The 24865-nt window shown below is 47.9% G+C and overlaps 1 protein-coding gene across 4 annotated transcripts in view; it reads right to left on the reverse strand.

Annotated features, from left to right (window-relative positions):
- Positions 1 to 24865, reverse strand: part of ASTN2 (astrotactin 2) — a 1047916-nt gene that overhangs the window by 258725 nt on the left and 764326 nt on the right. For all 4 annotated transcript variants that reach the window (XM_024996359.2, XM_024996356.2, XM_024996355.2 and 1 more), the window contains 3 exons: positions 24647 to 24771; positions 20633 to 20737; positions 17537 to 17716 (listed from right to left, as the gene is read on the reverse strand). In XM_024996359.2, the coding sequence (XP_024852127.1) occupies positions 17537 to 17716; positions 20633 to 20737; positions 24647 to 24771 (410 nt within the window). The remainder of the gene's footprint in view (positions 1 to 17536; positions 17717 to 20632; positions 20738 to 24646; positions 24772 to 24865) is intronic.

The following is a 24865-nucleotide window of genomic DNA, read 5'->3' on the forward strand; positions in this document are numbered from 1 at the left end:
TCAGACTCTTTTGTTGACTATGAGAGCTACTCCATTTCTTCTAAGGGATTCTTGCCCTCAGTAGTAGATTTAATACATAGAACTTAACACACTCAAGTTCAATTAAATGAAACATGGCCCATTTCAGTTATCAGACATCCATGGTGAAGTGTAGTAAAAAATCTAATTCTATATTTGAAGCCTGACCTCTGACAGCTTTAGAGCCCCTTTACTCTTTGTTCCCCATCAGCCTCTCATCAAGCCTAAATTCTCCCATCTTTGGTGCCAGTGCTGTAGTTGCTTAAGTCGTGTCCAACTCTGCAGCCCTATGGACTGTAGACTGCCAGGCTCCTCTGTCCATGGGATTCTCTAGGCAAGAATACTAGAGTGGGTTGCCATTCCCTTCTCCAGGGGATCTTCCCAACCCAGGGGTTGAACCAACATCTCCTATGTCTCTTCTATTGGCAGGCAGGTTCTTTACCACTAGTGCAACCTGGGAAGTCCTTGGGATGTTGAAACCATGCAAGCATCAGCCAGCACATGGAACCCACGCAACCTCCCTTGCTATTATATAAAAGTCAAGCCAGTCTTTTTTACTTCCTCTCTCAAGCCATTTTCGTACCTGCTTCAGAGCTGCCTCTGCTTTCCCCCAGAAAGCTCCATTACATGAATGACGAATCTTTTAAAGTCCTCTTGGTACGTGGGCACTGCACCATCCATTTCATCATCTGAACCAAATACTGACTCGGAGTCCATCCCCCTACTTCTGAGTGGCAACAAATGTTTAGAGTCCAATATGAAAACAACTTCATAACATGAGAAATTTAAGAATTGTATAAGTTTAATTTCTGAGCAACTGCATGAATAAAACTAGGTGCTTTTGTGAAATTACAGGTAATATTTACACTTAAAAATAATAATGACTCTCTAAATCTCTCAGACCCAAGGATCTGAAACTTGTTTGACAAATACAGTGATTCTATAAAAATGTTGGAAATAAAGTTAAAAATACTACGCTCAAAGAGTGAAGAGGGAGCAGGCATGCGTGCTACCTCACCTGCTCCATGATTTTGGGGGCTGGATCTAGGAGATTAAAACTTGCATTGATTGATACCTTGGAAGAACTGTATGATGCACACACAGATGGGACATATACTCTGGACCGTCCACGCTGCTGCTGCTAAGTCGCTTCAGTCGTGTCCGACTCTGTGTGACCCCAGAGACGGCAGCCCACCAGGTTCCCCCATCCCTGGGATTCTCCAGGCAAGAACACTGGAGTGGGTTGCCATTTCCTTCTCCAATGCATGAAAATGAAAAGTGAAAGTGAAGTCGCTTAGTCGTGTTGGACTCTTAGCGACCCCATAGACTGCAGCCCACCAGGCTCCTCCGTCCATGGGATTTTCCAGGCAAGAGTACTGGAGGCAGGTGCCATTGCCTTCTCTGGTACCGTCCATAAAGGCTAATTAATTGTTATCTAAATGAATGATGCAAATGATAAAGGAAAAACTCAAAGTATGCATCCTTGGAAGGAAAGTTATGACCAACCTAGATAGCATATTCAAAAGCAGAGACATTACTTCGCCAACAAAGGTCCGTCTAGTCAAGGCTATGGTTTTTCCTGTGGTCATGTATGGATGTGAGAGTTAGACTGTGAAGAAGGCTGAGCACCGAAGAATTGATGCTTTTGAACTGTGGTGTTGGAGAAGACTCTTGAGAGTCCCTTGGACTGCAAGGAGATCCAACCAGTCCATTCTGAAGGAGATCAGCCCTGGGATTTCTTTGGAAGGACTGATGCTAAAGCTGAAACTCCAGTACTTTGGCCACCTCATGCGAAGAGTTGACTCATTGGAAAAGACTCTGATGCTGGGAGGGATTGGGGCCAGGAGGAGAAGAGGACGACAGAGGATGAGATGGCTGGATGGCATCACTGACTGGATGGACGTGAGTCTCAGTGAACTCCGGGAGTTGGTGATGGACAGGGAGGCCTGGCGTGCTGCGATTCATGGGGTCGCAAAGAGTCGGACACGACTGAGCGACTGATCTGATCTGATCTGATCTGATGCATTCTTCTCTTCTGCTCTGGTGGCCAGTGCCACAGATACCCGTTTTCCCTCATTGGAATGGGGATATCAATTCACACTGGTACAGAGTATATACCAGGACTATTCCTAATGTCCCATACATTTTACACCAGTAAAAGCTAGCCTATGATCAGCAGCCTGGACAGCCTCTCTGAATGAGATACAACCTCTCTAAATAAAACATCAGAAACAATACTGGGTGTGGCAGGGGGAAGAGAGCTCCCCAAAGAAACAAGCTACAAAAGAGGAACTATACTGTTTATGCTGTGCTTACTGCTTAGTCGCTCAGTCATGTCCAACTCTTTGTGACCCCACAGACTGTAGCCCACCAGGCTCCTCTGTCTACGGGGGTTCTCCAGGCAAGAATACTGGACTGGGTTGCCATGCCTTCCTCCAGGGGATCTTCGCAACCCAGGGATTGAACCCAGGTCTCCTGAATTGCAGGCGGACTCTACCTTCTGAGCCACCAAGGAAGAAATGCTTTTATACTGGGAGATACTGTTGTTTTTCTTCTTTTCCCTGTGACTTCAACAATCTATGCAACTGGATCTCAAACCTGCATTTTTCAGACCTTACCTTCCTTTTGATCAGCAGACTGCTACATGTTTCCAGGTGCTCACTTTATCTGGCCAGTTGGCATGCCAGCTGTAGGCTGGTGTGTTCAGTGAAGATATCCCTTAGAAAACATAGACTCAGCATATTTAAGACTGAACTCGGCTCTCCAGTACCTGCTCTTCTGCTTCTGTTCCATTTAAGGAACACGGGCATTGACAAAAGCACGTAGGCCTGAAACTGGCACCATTTCTAATCACCTCCCTCACCTCTCACCTCCTACCTCCCACTATTCAATCATAATGTTCTCATCACACCAGCAGCTTAATATTTTTCACATCCCTTTATTCTTCTTTCTCATGACTACGGACATGTTCAGCTCCTATTATTTTCCTCCTGAAACACTGTTACAGCTTCCTAACTGATCTGCCTGCATGCCCACTTGTTAAGGCATGTCTGACTCCTTGTGACCCCATGGACTGTAGCCCACCAGGCTCCTCTGTCCACGGGATTCCCCAAGTAAGAACACCGGAGCAGGTTACTGTTTCCTTTTTCAAGGGGTCTTCCTGATCAGGAATCTAACCCACCTCTGCGTCGGTAGATGGACTCTTTACCACTAAGCCCCCTGGGAAGCCTTCTTTAGTCTAGCACCGCATTAACGACACTTCCTCCTATCCTAAGTCAAGCCCAATCCCACACCAGCCAGAGTCAAATTTAAAATGTAGGTGCTAATAATAATACATAAAAGCTTTAAATGACTTTAAAGTGAACCTGGTAAAAGGAAAAAAAAAATCCTTAACATAGCTGTATATCTAGTGGGATTTTGTTCCCACCTATTTATCTTTCTAGGTTTATCTCATCACTGCTTCCATTCCTCCCTAGGCCTTTTTAGTACTTGCTTTTATGCTACCTAAAACACTTTCCCTCTCTCTACTCTCTCATGTCCCTTAAATCTTACCTCCTCCAGGTCTTCTGGTCACCCTTCCTGATCCACTACACAATTTGAGTCAGGTGTCCACACCACCGTTTGTGTTTCTGCCTTGTAGCATTGCATGATAATTTCCTTGTTACCTATCTCTCTCTAAGGCTAGATTGAGCTCTGTGAAAGCAGAGTGAGTTTTAATTTACCACTGCATCTGTAGCATTTCGTACGGTTCCCAAAACAAAGCAGGCACTAAAATTGTTGCTAGATAAAACCAGGGCAGGGGGGCTGGGGGGTCAACTTAGCTCATATGTTGATATCTATGAACATTTTGGGTCACATTTAGCACCAGCTGGTTATGCCACCTCCTGCTCCTCCCACCAGCTGCCTCACTAAATCACTGACTGTTGCAACAGAAAAATGGGATGTGGTTGAAAGGTAGGTGGGGTGGTTCCCTGAGATTTCATTTTCCATAGAGAATCTTCTCAATTATAAAATCATTAAAAGCTGTGTTCCCTTCTGGAAATTCAATCCAAACTTTGTCTGGATGCAAAATCAGGGCTCAAAGAGACACTTTTGATTGTGTGGTTATGTAAATGATATCTCAATAAATAAATAATGCTGTTACAAACAAAAAAGGATGTACCTTTGGACACAGAGGCCCTTGAATTGCCTCTCAACACACTTTCCTGGATGGAGAAGGGAGAAGAGGGAGCCAATTCAAATCCTCATTCTGTCAATAATGTATAATTCTCTTTGAGCAAATTGCTTACTCTCTCCGGGACTCCATTTCATCAATAATAGAGTTATTAAATTAAGGATATTTCCAGTTGCAAGTGCCAATGGTACTGGGGCCCCAGACCTTAGGGACTTCTTGAGCCAAGAGCTCCAAAAGGAGTCTCCCATCTCCTTGGACACCTGTGGAATAGGAAGAGACAGAAACGCAGATCCCAGGGACCCTAAGGAGGCACTCCTGAGGCCTACAGCTGGTGTGTCAGATGAAGATAGCCAAGGCCAGCTCCGATCCAACAGATCAAAGGTCCAAGCCATCTCTAAGGCCTGCCTCAAAGCCTTCACCCTTATCCAGAGCCAAGGTGTTGCTAGGAAACAAGGGTCTGGAACCTGTGAGCCAACATCATGCAGGCTGGAATCACTCTGGTCTGTCTGTCTCTTTCCTCATTCCTCCTGACCAAGTACTTCTAATTACTTTGTGGGAAGAGAAATGCCTTTCGGAGAGAACAGTCTTGTGAGAACACCCACTGTGGTTAAATAACAGTAAAAAGTAAATGGGGAGAGAACTGGAGCAAGGAAAGATGGAAGGAAGAGAAGGCAAGAAGGATTACCTTTGACCAGCTACGTGCCTTTGGACTATATATCTTACCCACTTGGAGTCTCAGTTTCCCAGGCATAAACATACCAGCTCTAGAGGATTGTTTTGAGGGTTAAATGAGACTGTGAAGTGCCACTGAGTCCCCTGCCCTGTTGTGGCTTTCAGTACATGAGTTCTGTTGTTACAGCGGGACAGGAGGACATGTGGATTCTGGAGTCAGACAGTCCTGAGATAGAAAACAGCCCAGGACCAAGCCATGTGAATTTTCTCATTTAGAAGATGGGATAACAATCTGGACCTCAGAGGGATGTTTTGGGGTCCCTGGTGGCTCAGATGGTAAAGAATGTGCAGTGTGGGAGACCTGGGTTTGATCCCTGGGTCAGGAAGATCCCCTGGAGGAGGGCATGGCTACCCATTCCAGTATTCTTGCCTGGAGAATCCCATGGACAGAGGATCCTGGCGGGCTACAGCCCATGGGGTCGCAAAAGAGTTGGACACAACTGAGCAACTAACACAGGGATGTTACAAAGATGATGTGAGATCATATGATTAAATGGTTCGCAGTAGGAGCAGAAAATCAGTCAGTCATTGCGGCCCACTCATCTGTTACCCCTCCCCCAACACATACACACACAACTACACAGCTTCAACGGCCATAAGCTTGGCATTCGGTGGTGCAAGCGCTGTGCTCCACTGCTGGGCTTCAGGCTGTGCTTTCTGATGACTCTGCCTTCTATTCCCACCTCCAGGCTCAGCCAGGACTCAAATTCACAAGCTGGCAAATCAACCAGAGATGGACAGCCATGGGTTTAGAAGATCTGGCAGGACGAGGGCTTACATATTAGGCTGCTGATCTCAGAAGTGGAGAGAATTCTTATCATTAGGCTTTTTGTTTTCGAAAACTAATTGTAATAAGCATCACTACTAATTTGATTGTGTCTCACAGTAACAAATGATAATAATCCTAGCAAGCATTTCCTGAGCATTTCTTACATGTAGAGTGCAGAGATAATCACTTTTTGAACATTGATTCATTCAATTCTCAAAACAGTACTGTGAGGTGAGCACGATTGGGCCCATTTTAAAGATAAAGGAACTGAGGCTCAGGAAACCCTAAGTCACATCTGAAAACTCAAGAGGTGACTCACACACCACCTGATTTGTATGCTGTTATTTGCTGAAAGATACACCTCTGGTAAGGAGGGGGCAAGAATGACTGATTTCTTGTTGATTTCCTACCATAGAACCAATTAACCACATGATCTCTTGTCATCTTCAAAACAGCCCTGAAAGGTCCAGATGCTTTTCCAACAATTCCCCTGGCACTTCCCAAATGGGCCCCTTATTTTTACTTATTTTCAGGCATTAGGAAGTTCAGCCTCTCCTACTGGTGAGAATTCTCTGCTGTGGACACAGCAAGTGGCAGTTTCTCTACCTACCTGGGAGGCAGAAGTGCAAAGACATCCAGAGTTCTAGCAAAGAAGCCAAGGGCATCTGTCTGGAGCACCTGAGCTGACTCAGGTACTGTTGCTCCCAACTGCTTTGGCCAGACTCTCGTAGGCTGCTCTACATAGCCTGCTTTGTATCTTGTCCAGGCTACCTCTCTTCACCTCCCTAGATGGCACATGCCCTCACATCCCCAGGGCTGGGCTTAGCATGGGAAACTTTCCAGCCCATCCCAGGTGGTTAGAGGTCCATTTCCCTACTTTGCCTCCTCCACTCCTGCCTGCTGCGCCCCTGCCACACACACAAATGCACACATCAAGGCATGCCTTAGGCTTCCCTGTCACAGCATTTGTCCAGAGGGCTGTAATTATCAGTTCACCTATTGAAAATCTTTCCCTTTTGACTGTGAGCTCCTTGAGAGCAGGGGGCATGTCTCATTCACTTTGGCAACCTCAGCACCTCATGCAGGGCCAGGCATCTTCTAGGGGCTCAGAGCACTGTTGTGGAAAGTTGGGGGTGGTGACAAGCGATGAAGGGAACGCATGAGATGAGGGAGAGAAGACACCCCGTGGTGTGAATCTGTGAGTGAGGCTGCTCTCAGGGCGGGAGGTTCCACCTACTAGTAATGACCTGGAGAAGCAAAAGCTTCCGTCTGTGTATCTGTGCTTCCTCTAGCCCCTTTTGTTCTTATAAAGGAGGTGAAGGCAGAGAAAACAAAAGCCCCACACTCATCTCTAGGGAAACTCCACCTTCTCAGGGCAAGGCTGATGTGAGAGAAGGGTCCTATCTAAAGTCATGCTCCCTGAGTCCCTGTGCGGCATTCCTGGGACTGGAACTGTGACAGGGGACTAAGTGTGGGCTGGCCCAGTCTGAGTAGAATCAACGTAGGTAGTTTACAAGACTCAACCTCTGAATGCACTGTCTAACCAGAGGAACAGTGGGGGCGGTCTCCAGTGCTTCAGGAAGTGATGCATTTGTGCACCTGTTTGTGTGCATGCGTGCATTCAGAAATAGGAAAGTGGGCCTGCCGCCAAATGAATGGCTCTGTGACCTATGAGCATGTGGGGGGCTTGAGCAACTAGGAGCCTTTGAATTTGCTGTAGGTTTTCAGGTGCAGAAAGGCAGAATAACGTCTCTAGATGGTTATTAAACTTCCCCTTTTGCAACTGCAGGTTTTAATGGATTACATAAACCGACCTCAACTTCCCCATCTGTAGAATGGGAAAGGCTAGCCTCGATGGGAGTGGAGAACACCTTACGCAGGAGTTGCCATTTCTCACTCCCACACTCACACTGGACACCGCCAGGTGACCACTGCGCTCGTTCCCACCAAGCCTGGTCTGGATGAACACCTCGTTCAACGCAGCATGACAGGCACTACCACTTGACCTTAACTGACACATAAAGAGGAACTCAGGTCTGGTTAGATTCTTGCTAAGTCCTCTCCCCGCCCTGATGGTTTGGAAATGAGCCTCCGGGCAACGACAAGGCACCTAGGAGTTTGCATCCAAGGTTTTCTTTTTCAGGATTTTTACTTTATAGCACTGCCCCTGAATTAACATAGAGAAGCAAGTTGTGCAAGGGGTGAATAAAGAGGACTACTTCCACCTCTGCCGGAGCTGAGGGACTCAACTGCCAGTTTCAGCTCTCCCCAGTTCTTTCAACTCTGGATGAGAGAGACGGACAGCAGCACAAACGGCTCCGCTGGGTCTGATGCCAACATCTGAAGCGTCTCTGAGGCTGCTCTGGGAGACCTGGATGAGCAAGTTTCATCACTTTTGTGCTGAAAGCAGCCTGGGTTCAAATCCCCACTCTGCCGAGTTCCCTGGGGTTCAGTTCAGTTCAGTCGCTCAGTCATGTCTGACTCTTTGCGACCCCAAGAACCGCAGCACGCCAGGCCTCCCTGTCCATCACCAACTCCCAGAGTCCACCCAAACCCATGTCCATCGAGTCGATGATGCCATCCAGCCATCTCATCCTCTGTCATCCCCTTCTCCTCCTGCCCTCAATACTTCCCAGCATTAGGATCTTTTCATGAGTCAGCTCTCCGCATCAGGTGGCCAAAGTATTGGAGTTTCAGCCTCAACATCAGTCCTTCCAATGAACATCCAGGACTGATCTCCTTTAGGATGGACTGGTTGGATCTCCTTGCAGTCCAAGGCACTCTCAAGAGTCTTCTCCAACACCACTTGTCAAAAGCATCAATTATTGGGCGCTCAGGTTTCTTTATAGTCCAACTCTCACATCCATACATGACCACTGGAAAAACCATAGCCTTGACTAGATGGACCTTTGTTGGCAAAGTAATATCTCTGCGTTTTAATATGCTGTCTAGGTTGGTCATAACTTTCCTTCCAAGGAGTAAGTGTCTTTTAATTTCATTGCTGCAATCATCATCTGCAATGATTTTGGAGCCCAGAAAAATAAAGTCAGCCACTGTTTCCACTGTTTCCCCATCTATTTCCCATGAAGTGATGGGACCGGATGCCATGATCTTCGTTTTCTGAATGTTGAGCTTTAAACCAACTTTTTCACTCTCCTCTTTCACTTTCATCAAGAGGCTCTTTAGTTCTTCTTCATTTTCTGCCATAAGGGTGGTGTCATCTGCATATCTGAGGTTATTGATATTTCTCCCGGCAATCTTGATTCCAGCTTGTGCTTCCTCCAGCCCAGCATTTCTCATGACATATTCTGCATATAAGTTAAATAAACAGGGTGACAATATAAAGCCTTGACATACTCCTTTTCCTATTTGGAACGAGTCTGTTGTTCCATGTCCAGTTCTAACTGTTGCTTCCTGACCTGCATACAGGTTTCTCAAGAGGCAGGTCAGGTGGTCTGGCATGCCCATCTTTTTCAGAATTGTCCACAGTTTATTGTGATCCACACAGTCAAAGGCTTTGGCATAGTCAATAAAGCAGAAATAGATGTTTTTCTGGAACTCTCTTGCTTTTTCCATGATCCAGCGGATGTTGGCAATTTGATCTCTGGTTCCTCTGTCTTTTCTAAAACCAGCTTGAACATCTGGAAGTTCACGGTTCATGTATTACTGAAGCCTGGCTTGGAGAATTTTGAGCATTACTTTACTAGCGTGTGAGATGAGTGCAATTGTGCGGTAGTTTGAGCATTCTTTGGCATTGCCTTTCTTTGAGATTGAAATGAAAACTGACCTTTTCCAGTCCTGTGGCCACCGCTGAGTTTTCCATATTTGCTGGCATATTGAGTGCAGCACTTTCACAGTGTCATCTTTCAGGATTTGAAATAGCTCAACTGGAATTCCATCACCTCCACTAGAACGTCCACAAATCATCTTCCCCATCTCAGCCACAGTTTCCTCAAGCGTGAAATGCAGATAGCGACCTGACCTCTCAGGCTGCTTGGGAGGAGTAAACTGGATGAATAAAGTACGTGGAAGTGCTTTGTGAGACGCACCGCACTGAGCACAGGCAGAGGGGTATAAGGACACACCATTAGGAAAAGAGACAAGAATGTTCCATTCCAGACAGACTCAATCTAAACCGGGATACAAATGCCCTTTTTTTGGTAATTTCATCTGATGGAAACAGCAGTCTCCTGGGCCTAGTTGTATTTAATGAACCACATCCTGTATCATCTTGTTGCATGATTCTGAGAACTAAGTTGGCCATCTCCTCTGGCGTACTGCAGGCCCTGGAGTGTCCAGCTCGTATTGAACCTCCTCCTGCCGCCTCTAAGAAAAACACCAGCCTGGAGCTAGGCCCATCCCACACACAGCTCCGTGGCCCGAGGGGCCAGGGGAGGGGCAAGGGACACTCAGCCACCTCCTACCAGCACACAGACCTTGGCACAGGTGAGCAGGGCCAGGCTGAGACTTCAACCTGTGTGATGGTTAAGGAGTAGGAGGCTCAGTGTGAATCAAAGGCAGAGCATGGGGACAGATGGGGCTAAGGTGGCCGATGGGGACACAACAGGTCTGAGAAGGTCCTGAGGCCATGGGGAGGAGTTTGGAAATGAGCCTCAGGGCAATGACAAAGCACCCAGGAGTTTGCATCCGAGGAAGGGCATGATGGGAATCTCCATTTTAGAAACATCCCATGATGCTTCATTTTATTATGTGGACTTGATTGGGCCATGAGGTGTGCAGATAACTGTATCCAATTCTTTTGTGACCCAGTGGACCACCAGGCTCCTCTTTCATTAGGATTTTTCAGGCAAAAATACTGGAGTGGTTTGCCATTTCCTTCTCCAGGGGATCTTCCCAACACAGGGATCAAAACCCTCATCTCTTAAGGGTTGTATTATATATACTATTTATATTATAATAAAATATAAACATATCTATATAAAGAGGTTTGTTGTTAGAATTTGACTTATGTGATAAACATTGTGTGTATGTGTGTGTGTGCATGTGTATGTGTGTGTGTGTGTGTGCACACGCTCTGCTGCTTCAGTTGTGTCCAATTCTTTGCAGCCCCATGGATTGTAGCCCACTAGGCTTTTCTGTCCATGGGATTTCCCAGGCAAGAATACTGGAGCAGGTTGCCATTTCCTACTCCAGGAGATCTTCCCGACCCATGAATCAAATCCACATCTCTTGCCTCTCCTGCACTGGCAGCTGGGATTCTTTACCACTAGTGCCACCTGGGAAGCAATATATATATCTGGATATATATGTGTGTGTACTATTGTTGTTTGCCAGGGCATCTTCCCAACCCAGAGATTGAACCCGCGTCTCCTGTATTGGAAGCAGATTCTTTACCACTGAGCCACTGGGGAAGCCCCGTGTATATATATCTAGAGATACAGAATCAGTTATATATAGCTTTCATATATATTATATGCATTATAAATATCATATGAATCTATATCATGTATATGTGAATATTATATATAATATGTTTTTATCTACATGTCTACCAACCCATCTATCCTGATGGTTCTGTCTCTTTGGCGAACCCAGGCAGATCCATGTCCTCAGGGCTGTGCAGCTCGACTGATGGGGTTCAGGTGGATGCAGGGAGGCCAGGCAGGGGGCAGTGCTAGAGTCCAGCCCAGCCATGATGGTGGCAGCAGGGAGATGGAGAGAAGTGGGCAATTCTAAGAACTATTTGGAAATTGAAATTGATAAGACTTGCTACGGTTTGGAAATGGGTGGGAGCAAGGGAGAGGGAGATGCTGAGAAGGATTTCTAGGTTGTGGCTCTGCTTCTAAACAGATACAGGTGCTCTGCATGAGAACACTGGAAACATTCTAGGCTGTGTGGGGCCGAGTATGGGCAGGCAGGGAGCTAGCATGAGAGCACATTATTAGAGGAAAGCTTGGAGGCAGGCCACAAAGCCAGAGTCATCCGTGTAGGGATGGTAACAGACAGCATGGCTGTGAGTCCCCACGGAGACAATGGCAGTCCTGCAAAACCACACTGACCCATTTGGCAGAGAAGAACGAGCCTGTGAAGGAGACAGAGAAGGAACAGGCCGGAAGGAAGGTGGGCAACCACCAGGAAGAGTCCCCTGGTGCCAAGGAAGCAAGCATCAGATGGCGCCTCGAGCAGGAAGTGGCCAGCTCCATCAAATGATAACGAAAGGGCACACAAGCGGGAACTGAAACCTGCCCTGAAGATTAAATCACCAGGGAAGTGAAACCTGTGCAGGTCTCAGCTCTGAGATCAACTCCCTGCATGTCTAGCTGGCATCTCTGAAGCAAGTTCTCGGGAAGTTTCTTCAGGAAACTGAAGGCCCGGGAGAGCTCTCCAGCTCCCATCAGCCCCTTGGCCACCCCTGTCCTGACAAAAGGAGGTGACACTTGACTACATCTTTCCCTTCTCCTCCCCCACCCCAAGCCCTTAGGTTGCCTTTCAAACAGCCAGAATTCCTTTAAAGAGTAATCTAGGTATGCTTCAGCTGACATTCAAAAGTGCATTGTAATTCAAATGGAAATGCAGAAATTCATTCCCTTGGACAGTCTTGGGAAATTATAATAGAGATAAAACATCTTTTAAAGGTGGCGACAGGCATTTATCTGTGGGGACATCTCTATGCGATAGACTCTCCTGATGCAAACTCAAGAGCGGTCCAACCTTCACACGGAGTATGTCCTTTCGTCAGGGTCACCGAGTCTCTAAATTTGGGAAAGACATTAATTGCATCCATCTTCGCTTCTCCACTTTGTCCCTCCATTTGTCTTTGTGGATTTTGGTTTCCCCGTGTCTGTCCCTCTTCATTTTTCTGTCTCCTCCTATCTCCCTCAGTCTTTGTCACTCTCTCTCACACACAGAATGGACAATTCCTTTACATGCATACATCCTTTACCTTCCATAGTTACTTTCTCCCATGCAAAAGAAGCAACTGTGAATTCAGGAAACCTACCAGATTGGTTATTTCTGCATGCATTGCCATCCCTTCAGAACAGGGAATAACAGGGCATAACAAAAGGGCAGGGTTACGGAGTCTTTTGATGTCTTCCTAGTAGAGCTTTAAGGCTCCCTCCCTCACCAGCTCTACCCCTGGAGCCCCTCTCAATCTACCCCTGTCCTTGGTCCTAAGTCAGCTGACAAGAGAGGGGAGTAAATTAGTAGCCGCATCTCCCCGTGCCCCCATAGACACACATGTGCACTACAAACACACACACACATACACACACATCTGAGATCACTGTTATCAGGTGGATGCGGCAGCCACCGGTGCAGGGAGTGGACTGTATCAAGGTAACAATTAAGTGCCCAGCTCATTGCTAGATGAGTCATCATTGATGGGTCTACGCTTTCACTGGATCCCATATCTTAAAAATGGAAAAATTGATCTTAGAGTGTGAATCAATTTGTCCAAGATCACACAACTTGTTAGAGGGAAACTGGGACTGGAACCAAGGTCCATCTGACTGCAAAACTTGTCATTTATCTCCAAATGAGGAAGTCTTTATCCAAGATAGCCAGAAGAACCATAACTATGACTCATGTGTCAAAGTCACAGCTAGGAAGTGTATGAATGTCAAGTCAAAGAAGGAAATGAAGCCCTGATTAAGAGAAAGGTAGCTTTTCAAATACAGGTGTATCGTGAACACAGCAGCATAGAGTGAAAATATTAAGCTGGGACAGAAACTAGAAACTTCACAAGGCACTTGGAGCCTGGCCTGGGAGCACAGGTGATGGCTGAGGGACAGCAGCAGACTGAAGAGCTTCCAAGGGAATCGCACCTGGGCTGGAGTTTCCTGGGATGACTTCAGCTACTGTAGCTGCTCCTGAGGTCCAGCTGTCCCTGGCTTCCGCCAGCACCATCCAGCTGACCTGTCCAGTGCTCCAGTCCCCTTCGGACTGGTGGAATGCCCGGAATATCCTCTCCTCCCTGCCTGGATCTTTCCCGTCCTCCTTGGCATTCTCAATGTCTCTCTGGAATCTGCGTCAGAAGCTGGGTCTGTTATTCTAGCTTTCACTTCACCCTATTACTTGGAAGCAATATGTAAGTGTTAACCACCACTTCCCCTTTCTGCATCTGGAGCAGTTACTGCTAACTGATCGCAGCGTTCTTTTCTAATGACCTGGTGACCTCCACACAGTGTCTAGACAAGCCACTCCTCAACTGATCAGAACTGGCATACGAAACAAAAGACACGGGCCACCGGGTGACAGTTCCCGACCGCACACCAGCCACCTGCCTTTCTCCAGCGGCCTATTGGTAGATCAAAGGAAAAAAAAAAGTCTATCACGAAAACGACAAGGTATTGGAAGGCTCATCCAGGCTGAACCCCTTCATGGACAGCACCCACGTCTTGCCTACTTTAACGCCCCAGCACATGGCACGAGGTCTGCAGTGAAGAAGCACTTAGGAAATACCAGTGAACCAGAGGGTAATGAATGATCAATGTGACTTTCTTTTTCCTGTGGAATGCACACTTCTAAGCACTTATGGGAATAAGAGTGAAACTCTCATGGGAGATATTTTAATCAGGCACATTCACCCAACCCCCTTGACCTTCCATGATCTCTAGTGGCTGGATCACAACAGTGACCAGAGCCCCACCATTAATTAGTAAACTTGGAAAGACCAGGATCTTGGACTCAGGTTGGAATTTAAACACTAATTCACTCAGGAACACACTGTGCGGTCCAGGCAAGCCCCCGATCACTTCTGAGTTCAGGTCCCCCTTTCGCAGAGATCAGAGGTGGGTCCTCTTGCCTTTTTTGCCTCAAGGGGTAGATGGAAAGACCAAAGGCAGGCCTGTATACCGCGAAGGGCTCTACAACGTCCGTGGTTGTTATACATGCCCCATTTGGTCTCTTCTCTCTGAAACTTAGAAATTACTTTGCCTGAGGTTTCCTGACAGGGATGTAAGAAGAGGTACCAGGACTTGAAATCTTTTCTGTCCCACTTGAAAAAGGCTTTCATACTGTTCATGGGGTTCTCAAGGCACTACTTCTGAAGTAGCTTGCCATTCCCTTCTTCCATGGACCGCGCGTTGTCAGAAGTCTCCACCATAACCCATCCGCCTTGGGTGGCCCTGCCTGGCATGGCTCAGAGTCTCAGTGAGTTAGACAAGGCTGTGGTCCATGTGATCAGTTTGGTTAGTTTTCTGTGATTATGGTTTTCATTCTGGAGGCCATGGGATTGAAATTCCAGAGCTGACTCATTGGAAAAGACCCTGATGGTGGGTAAGATCGTAGGCAGGAGGAGAAGGGGGTGACAGAGGATGAGATGGCATTTCCAACTCAATGAACATGAGTTTGAACAAACTCCAGGAGATGGTGAAGGACAGGGAAGCCTGGCATGCTTAAGTCCATAGGGTCGCAAAGAGTTGGACACAATTTAGCAGCTAAACAACAACTGTCCCACTTGACATTGTTCTGATTTGTCCTCTTCCCCACGAGCTCTGGCCCCAGAGTGATCAGCTTCCAACCCCACATTCATCCTGACCTGGTCCCCAGTGAACCCTGGTTTCACAGATGTCAGTGACACACAGCTGACACACAGATGCTGGTGACACAAAGGTGGCTGGGGGGAGAGGAGACACACCTCAGCTAGCCGTAAGTCTAGAAGCTTTTCCATCGCTCAGGGGAAATTTCCAGCTTCTCTACCACTTCCTCTCCAGCATCACTTCCAAATTTAAAAAGTGAAACTACAGTGCTTGATGTCACCTCAGGTAAAGACAGAGAGAGGAAACACGCAGGTCAGTTAAGCCGTCTTGTTCTGGGGCTTCCCTGGTGGCTCAGAAAGAAAAGAATCAGTAAAGAATCTGCCTGCAATGGGGAAGACACGGGTTCAGTCCCTGGGTCAGGAAGATCCCCTGGAGAAGGGAATGGCTACCCACTCCAGCATTCTTGCCTGGAGAATTCCATGGACAGAGGAGGCTGGCGGGCTACAGTCCATGGGGTCGCAAAAAGTCAGACACAACTGAGCGACTAACATTTTCACTTTTCACTATCATCCTGTTCTGGGAGCCAATATGGGAGAGAGGAGAGAACAGTACCTTTGCCTTGTAAGCCCAGAAGCCAAGCTACTGGACCAAGTTCAGCCAGCAAGTTTGTGGCAAACTTGAAACCTCTTTGAGTCTTGAAGGGACCCCTGGTGGCTGTGCCAGCTTCCATCTGCCCCTCTCCCCATCCTACTTGGCCATAAACCAGTGGACAAGGAATGGCATTTTCTGGAGTGAAAAAGTCCAGGTCCTGGAAGCAGCCAAGGAAGGCTATGGGTGGGGTGCAGCCTGAGAGTCATGTCCCAGGCCCCGAACGCAGGACGAAGCAAATTAGTTCAGTGGCCACAGTGAGGAAGGCTTTTATAAACATAACCTAATTGTATTACTTCGAAGTCCAGAAGCTTATTGCTCTGCTTAATGATGTGTCACGTTATTTATAGGGTAGCACAATGAGACTTCTATTGATTTAATGCACTTCCTTAAAGACTGTCATTGTCACAGCCATAAAACGAAGCTATTCCCAGACAACTCAATTATTCCCCTGCGCCTATAAACCACCCCATGCCCCACACAGCTGCACACAGGAGGGAAGGCGGGGTGAGACCGTGACGGGGTGGAGGGTGCCAAGGGAAGGGTTCTGGAAAGGACAAAGGCAGGAGCTCCATCCGGCCGGGGATGAGGGGCAGCAGGAGAAGACCTAGATGGGGAATGGAGAGCCCTATCCAGGGGAGCTGAGGGACTCTGAGCAAGACTCTTCTTTCCTTTAAGCCTTAGTTTTCCCAGCTGTAAAACGAGGGTGCTGAGCCCAGTGAGAGCTGTCAGATCCCTTCCAGCACCTGCATTCTGTGGTTTTGAGTTACTCTTGGTTTGGTTCTTGGAGGCCATGTAGCTGGACCACATGGAGAAGGTACAAGCACATTTTTAACATCGCTCCTCACCCTTCCCATCCATCGACAGCCTCTCTTTTTAAATTAATTGATAAGAATAGTAACAATGATAACAGGAAGTGATCTTCACCCTGCTGCGTATTAGCTATGTGTCCACAGAGCACTTGACTTGTTAGCCTATCCGACACTCATTTTTTCATCAGTGAAATGAGCCTGTGACTACATGGAACTGCTATAATAATACACAATGCATGTATGCCTTATTTCCGTCTTTCTCAAAATGTTATTGCATAAACTACTTCCCTTTAATGTAGGAAGTAGACAGGAATCACTAAAGTACCTATTTCACAGGAAGGGAAAACTGAGGTGAGAAGGGGACAGATTTCCCAAGGGGAGTGACAGAGACTGGTCTTCTGCTTCAGGGAAATTCCAATTCTGATAAATAGCTGAGAAATGGAGGGAAATAAGACCTGGTGACCCTGCCTGAGGGCAAAGGCGTCTCCATGGTGAGACTTGAAACTGTCCCCTCAGACATGAGTTGGTCACTCCCAAAGGAGCCGGCGCTCCCCTTAGGTTCTTCCAAGAAGCCCAGAGAGGTGTCAACGAGATAGCTCTCACCTCCCCTACAGTTTCCCCAGCCTCCTGACCTTGGCAGTTGTTTTGAGAGGACAGAGTGGGAAACAAGGAACTCGCAGTAGAAGGCCAGAGTTCTGGAGTCCACCCTGGGGTCTCAGAAAACGCCTGAACTTTAAGAATCCTGAGGAATCATCACACGGTCCCTCATTCCATCCCCGGTGAACATGAAGCCCTGAGAGGCGCAGGGACTTGTTTACGGCCGCCCAGTTCCTACGTGGCAGAGCCAGGATTTGGCTCCCAGGGAGCTCAGTTATCTCCCCAGCAGCCTGACCTCCATGTCTCAGCTGGCCGCCACCTCCAGCAAGCCCTCCAGGCTTACCTTTCTGGTACTGGAGCCACAGCTGCTGCTGGACCTTCTTGCTGGGGAAGTGAATGATGCAGGTGAGCTCGGAGCCATAGAGGGCCTCTGCGATGTAGTGTGAGCCATAGTGCTGGATGAAGGACAGCAGCTCCTCCCGGCTGCTCTCTTTGGTCAGGATCTTGAGGACGTTGGTGAAGCCTGGACAGAGGAGGAGCATGTGGAGGTGGTCAGAGTTGGGAGGCTGGCGCCCAGCAAATGGCAAGCCCGGATTTGGTACCTTGTCCCTCACCATAACTTCGGCCAAATGTGCATAGTATCCCTCCCTTACTTGGCAAAGACTGCTCTCTCTGGTGGACACACGAGACACCACCCAGAGGGAGTCAACAGCAGAGGAAGGACAAACGCTGGCGACCCAAAAGCCACAATCAGGAAAAATCAAAGCTGAGGTCTCCTGAGCAGCTGACGTGTGGCGGGCACACTGCCAGGTGCTCCAGCCACTTGTCTAGTTTAACCTCAGTCCGGCACTGCAGTCCCAACCATAATGAGCCCTTCCAGTAGATAAGCAAGTCAAAGGTCAGATTGGAAGTGATTTGCCTTGGTCCTCCAGCCAGAGGAGCTAGGATTCCGACCGACTTCTGTTCTCACCCCGAAGTGCACACACTGCTCACATACCCAATTACCCTGGGCCTGAACTGTCCACGGCTGGAGCCGGAGGCACTGCACTAGCCCAGGCTCAGCAGACATTCTGTTTCCTCAGATGTAATCCCTGGCTTAGCTTCCTAGAACGTGACTTCCCCTTCTGTCTCCAAAACAACGGTATGCTCTTTCTCCTGCCATTGTCAAGGGCCTCCTTGCTGCTCCGTTGCCCTTAGTCCTACGCCAAGGGTCCTGAGTCCTCAGTGCCTGGCACAGGGTCTGCATAGCCATCACTCAGCGCCCACGGACCCCCTGCCTTCTTCCTCCTGCAGGCAGGGCACCAAGCGACGCTTTCAGGAGCCTTAACACCTTTTGGGCTCTTCTGTGCTCTGGATAAAGCCCAATGACCTTATCTGGGTATCCCAGGGCTCCAAGCTCGTCTCCCATGAGCACATACGTTAGGCTTCACCTCTGGCCAAATCTGTTTTCCTATTTCTTCTGAATGTGATTTGGCATTTTCATCACACTTTCTTATTTATATCCCTCCCCCACTCCGAACACACACACACACCCACCCATCCACCCACCATTTACCTGGAATGGTCTTCCACTTCCTCTCTGAGTCACATCCATGTTTCCAGACCCCAGGAAGTCATCCCTCCCCCAAGAAGCTTTTCACACCATCCCGGCCTAAGGCACCTACTCCCTATACCTTCAACAGGCATCACCTTGAAAGCAGAAGCGCTGTCCCATTTGTCTCTAAATCTGCACATGTGTCCTTCCCCACCCCCATTTCCAGACACGGCAGGTGCACTGACTCCATTATGAGAATAAGAACAACTGATTCTGCACCACATCAAAGTAAAACGTAAAAGAGCAAGCACTTCTTCAACATTGAAAATGAGCTCCGATTTGCAAACATTTGATTTACAAGGGGGTTCTCGGGAGCGTCATTACTGATTAATTAAAGCAGATGCCCCTTTGTAGTTCTGATAGGAACATGGCAGTCACTCACAAGTGCTGTGGAAAGCTGTAGGTGGTGGTGAACGTGAAACAGGACTCAAAGAATGGGTGCTTGATTGGAACAACCCCTCTCCATCAACCTGTTAACTCATGCAACTGGGTAATTAATGCAACAGAGTTAATAATGTGATGGTTTCTGCTCAGTAATAAATAACACCACGGAGAGGCCCTGTGGCTCTTTATCTAGGCAGACAACACTGCCATCAAATCCTTGACACACTCCTGTTCTGCCACCTACTAGCTGTGTGACCTTGGGCAACTTAACCCCTCTGACCCTTGATTTCCTTATCTGAAAAATAAAGGATAAAGAATGCCTTCCTCTTGAGACTGATGTAAGTCCCAAGATACAAAACATTATAAAGTGCTTGGCTGGTGTCAGCCATAATAACTATTTACACTTCCCCAATATCCAGGCTAAAGAGTTCCATGGTGCTCATGAGCAAACTGATACTGGAAAAGAAAAAAAGATAAGAAAGCAGCTGGCATAATCACGAGACACTCAGACAATAACGCAGTGGCAGTGCTAGGAATAAGTCAGGGTAGAAAATTCCAAGTCTGGGCCTCATCTTTCCAAAGTCCATTACCTATTCCTTTTTCCAGTTTTGTTTAATTTTTATTCCTTCATCAAAAAGGAGAACCAAAAGGAATATAAGGCACAGGAATAAATAGGATCCAAGCCCTACCCACAGTTCGCAGGTCAGAGCTGAGGTGCAGGAGACAGGATTCTGATACCAATCAAGTACCTGTTAGTGCTTTAACATCAGCAGTTGAGCACAGGGAATGCCTTGCATTATTCCCAGGGGGACAGATAATGGGGGCGGCATCTCTGAGTAACGCAGGATATGGAAGGAGATCCAGGCAGAGGGAACGGCATATGTAGAGTCACAAAGCCAAGAGAGAAAATGTCCCATTTTCAGAACCGTAAGTCCCGTTTGAGACTTGTAAGTCTGAAACTAAATGTCCCATTTGAGAATTATAAGCCATCCCTATCATGGGGAAAGATTCATGTGGGCAGAGTGTGAACAGTGTGTGTGTGTGTGTGTGTGTTGGTGAGGGGAGGGGGACGAGGGATGCTTATTGCTGAGCAGGAGGAGATGGGCAGGAAAGGAAATCAGAAGAGACTAGAGGAATCAGTGCCTGAAAGAACCCACATGCCTCAAATACTTCAAGAATGTAAGCGTGAGCTAAATTGTCAAACCCTGTGCAGAGCCCCCTTCCTCCAGGAGCCCCTCTGACTTCCCAGAACGGACGGCGGCCCCATTACTGCACTGATCTCCTGTAACGTGCGGCCGTCACCGTCTGTCTGCTTGTCCTTCCACCCTCCCCGTGAGCTCCTTGATGGCAGGGGGTGAGGCCTCATGCCTCAGCCATCCCCAGTGCCAGCACGGGCCCTGGCAGGCCCTGGGACTGTGCTGAATTACGCCAAGTCCCCTGGCTGCGGACGGCGGGGCTCACCTGCCGAGAGGGTGATGGTGCTGAGCTTCACGCGGTAGAGGTTGCTACGGACCCGCCACTGCTGCACCATGGGGTACCCCATGGCCTCGTCGTACCTGATGTCTCCTGGGGAGGGAAGAAGGTCACGTGAGCCCCGCGTTCACAGGCCTCACCCCACAACCCTGCCCTGCAGCCCTGGGCTCTGGGGAACGGCCTCCCCTTCTAAGCTCAGCCCTCTGGGGCCGACAGTGGGATCTGCAGCCGGCCTCCAGGCCTCTTCCTTCCTGGCCTTTGACCTCAGCCTCAAGCCGCCCTTTTCTCTCTGCTCTAGAGCTCACATGGCCCCTTTACCCTACAAGCAAGAGTGGGTTTCTGGTTCCACTTAACCCCAGAGGTAATTTACCATGGGGCGCTAGACACTGCGGTGCCTCAGTTTCCCCTTCTGATCCCACGGCTACCTAGGCTGACCTTATTTAGTAGGCGTATCGTGAGACTCAAATGAACTAAGAGCAGAGGAAGGTTTATGGTAATCTTGAAATGTCGGACACGTGCAGTGGGGGCCCACGCATCACCTGCTCCTGAGGCTACTTTTGCACAACGACAGCAGAGTGGAGCAGTTGTGACAGAGAGCCTGTGCAAAGTCTCACACATTCACCAGCTGACCTTATATGTCTGCCCATCCTGTACAGACTGTTATTTCCTAACATGGAAACATGAGATGTCCTTTGATGTCTCATAAAATACCTGTGTGCACACACAAAAGCTTCCCATTTTAAATAAGACTGAGACACACTGGCTAAACAAAGTTAAACAAGATTAAAAAAACAGACTGTATAATTTCTCAGGTCCTTGAATAAATTAATATACATTTTAAAGGTACATGAAGCCGGCGCGCAGCACTTTGCAAATGTCTTTGGCCGAGGAGCCCCGTTTCCAGGGCCCACTGACACTCAAGTTTCACAGAAGACGTTTTCTGAAACCCAAGTATAGACAAAACATACACAAAGGAAAAAATAACAAAACAAAATGTTAGCAAGTGGTTAACTTGCTTAGCAAGTGGATGCGTAAAAGATTCCTGTTTTCTGATTTATATTCATCCCCATTTTCTAAATTTTCTACTCGAAGCACTGCAGACTCCCTTTTTTGTAATCAGGGAAAAAAAAAAAAAGACACGAAAAAGAAATGCTAGTCACATCAGCAGTTATTATTTTTGTTGTTATGTATCCTCAGCAAACGGCAGGCACATTTTCTGTCCTTTGCTCTTGTCCCCTGGTGCGGAGGCACTTAGAGAGGTATTTGATACCAAGATTAAAATGAGAATCTCACTGGAACAAATGATTTCTTCCTGGACATTACTGCAGTATTAAAGTTCTCCATTACTGTCAACTTCTTCTTCTTTTTTTTTCTCCTCCCTAGCCTTTTCAGAAATAATGTAATTTTTTAGAGGCTTTCATTCTAAAGTAAAATATTCATGATCCCCAAAGATAAGTCCACTGGAGCGAGGTTGTTTTGTTAGAAATATATGCTCTCTCTTTGTCTGCTCTGCCTGTCCCGCCCTTCCTTTGCAGACACTGGGGAGAGAAGGGGGGAGGGTGGGAGAGGAGGAGAGGGCCATGTTTCGGGTCAGGGTGAAGGAAACAGTCTGCATGGGAAGACTGGACAGCAGCCCCAGCCAGCCTCCGCCCCACCTATTATTATTTTTTTCTAAATGTTTCATCTTGTTTCATCTAATTATTATTATCTTTTTGGCCGTGCCTCAGCATACAGGATCTTAGTTCCCCAACGCTTGCCCCTTGCAGTGGAAGTGCAGAGTCCTAACTGCTGGACCATCAGGGAAGTCCCTGCCCCATCTATGACTGTCCGTCCTAATTCAGAGCAGACTTGGAGGGCGTATTGGCAACCAGGGCCATCCCCAAGAGAACACGGCAGACGTTTCAACGCAGGCTGTTGATGCAGCTTATTTACTTGGTGCTTTAGTGTCCAAAGGGCTTTCCTCCTGGTAGTTTAGACAGTCAAGAATCTGCCTGCAGTGTGGGAGACCTGGGTTCAATCCCTGGGTTGGGAAGATCCCCTGGAGGAGGGCATGGCAACCCACTCCAGTATTCTTGCCTGGAGAATCCCCCATGGACAGAGGAGCCTGGCGGGCTATGGTCCATGGGGTTGTGAAGAGTTGGACACAACTGAGCGACTAAGCACCATAGTGTCCAAAAGAAAAAAAACAAAACACAAAAGCAACAACAACAACATCAAATAAACAAAAACAAAAGTCCCCAAACCTACTACCTCTTTTGATTATCAAAACATTTACAAGACCAGCTTCTCTGCCCTCATTCCCTCCCTAAGCCTCCCCTGTAAGTGATCATCATTCCATCCTATACCTTCCCCACTCCTGGTCCATACTGGATTCCACCTGGAATACAAGGTCTTTCAGTGAAATGTCAGTTTCTTGAGGTCAAGGCCATGGTCTATATTATTCCTACTCCTGCACAGCCTGGTAAATAGAGGCTCCAATACTCCAAAACAGAGCCTGATATATAGCAAACTCTCAATAAATATCTGTTTACTGACTCACTCTCTTGCCTCTCATTCCTAACCACAAGCCATCCTTGGTCTTACTCGACTACTGACCCCCTTCTTACCTGATCCTGCCCTTGATTCCCACCCAAGGATTAGGAGTCACATGAAGCCCTGGGATGGGGAGGGGTGTTTTTTCTGATGAACAACAAAAACAAAAAATTAACTCTTAAAATGTAACAGTTCCTTTATTAAGGAGCCCCAAATCAAAACAAATAACCCTAAGAGTCTGTACCACTAATGCAGAACCACAGCGTTCTGTATCACAGAGGCAGAGTCAGGGCCCTTACAACTTGGAAAAGTCCCCCATAAAAGGGCAAAAGAGGAACTTGGAGCAGATGAGGAGGAGCAGAGGGCATCCAGCAGTGGGGCAGAAAATATAGGCTTCAGGAGAGCCTGCCAAAGAGTGTTTCCCTGTAGGGGAGAAACAGAGGTTGTGGGTGGCGGGGGTTGTAGCGAACAGCAGAGGGGAGTAAAAAAGGGCAGAAGACCTGGAGCCACAGCACCTGGTTCCAGTCCTGGCAGGTCTGCTGTGTGACCGTGAGCTGCTCCCTTCACCTGTCTGAGCCTGGATTCCTCATCTACAAAATGAGAAAAATAATACCCACCCTACAGGATGGCTCAGTGTCCACGTTCAAAAACAAGCTGCATGACTTAATGTGCTGTAAGTGAAAGAGGTTCCTGGTTGGGGTGGGGGGTGGGGAAGGTCCACTTATTTTATTTTAAATGACTTAAACATGAACTGCATGTTTCTAGATTCCATACATACGTGTTAATACATAGTATTTGTTTTTCTCCTTCTGGCATACTTTGCTCTGTATAATAGGCTCTAGGTTCATCCAGCTCATTAGACACGACTCCAATGTGTTCCGTGGTATGGCTAAGAGAGGTGAGAAAGGGTGGGCGGTAGGAGGGAGGTTCAAGAGGGAAGGGACATATGTATACCTATGGCTAATTCATGCTGATGTGTGGCTGATACCAAAGCAATATTGTAAAGCAATTATCTTTCCATTAAAAATAAATATAAAAAAATGAACTGCATGATCTCACTTCCGTGTGGTATCTAAAACCTTTGAACTCATAAAAGCAGAGAGTAGGATGGTTGGTGGGGGTGGGGTGATGAGCAGAGGCTGGCCAAAGGGTCCAGAGGTCAGTTCTGGGGGTGGATGTGTTTGCTGATCCCACACGCAGCCTGGTGACTGTGGTTAATAACACCGCGCTGCCTACTGAAGTTTGCCGAGAGGGTAAATCCGGCCTTGGCTCAGAGTCTGGAGTCTCAGGGAAGCCCCCAGTTCTTCACTGCCCCTAAGAGCCCTAGAAACGGCAGGCCCCTTTCACATCCTCACTAGCACAGCGGCTTGGCAGAGCCCATTCTGGACGTGCTGAGTGGCTGAGACCATTGTGTGGTCAGAGGGAAGGCCGAGGGGCAGAGGGCAGGAATCCAGTATCTGTGTGTCTTACCAGTGAGCAGCTGGAGGTCGGGGAGGGGCTCGGAGAGGACCCCCCGGCACTGCTCCTCCACCGGCAGCGGGATCACCAGCAGCCCGTCGGCCAGCTGTGGGAAGTCCTTGATGAAGTTGTTCTCCCTGTGGAGAGGAGCAGAGAGACTGCCAGGTCGAGGAAGCAGAGGCTGGGGGATGGGGGTGTGGGGCAGGAGGGCAGGAAGCTCCGAGTCAGAGG

This window comes from Bos taurus, chromosome 8, assembly GCF_002263795.3.
Source record: "Bos taurus isolate L1 Dominette 01449 registration number 42190680 breed Hereford chromosome 8, ARS-UCD2.0, whole genome shotgun sequence".
NCBI lineage: Eukaryota > Metazoa > Chordata > Mammalia > Artiodactyla > Bovidae > Bos > Bos taurus.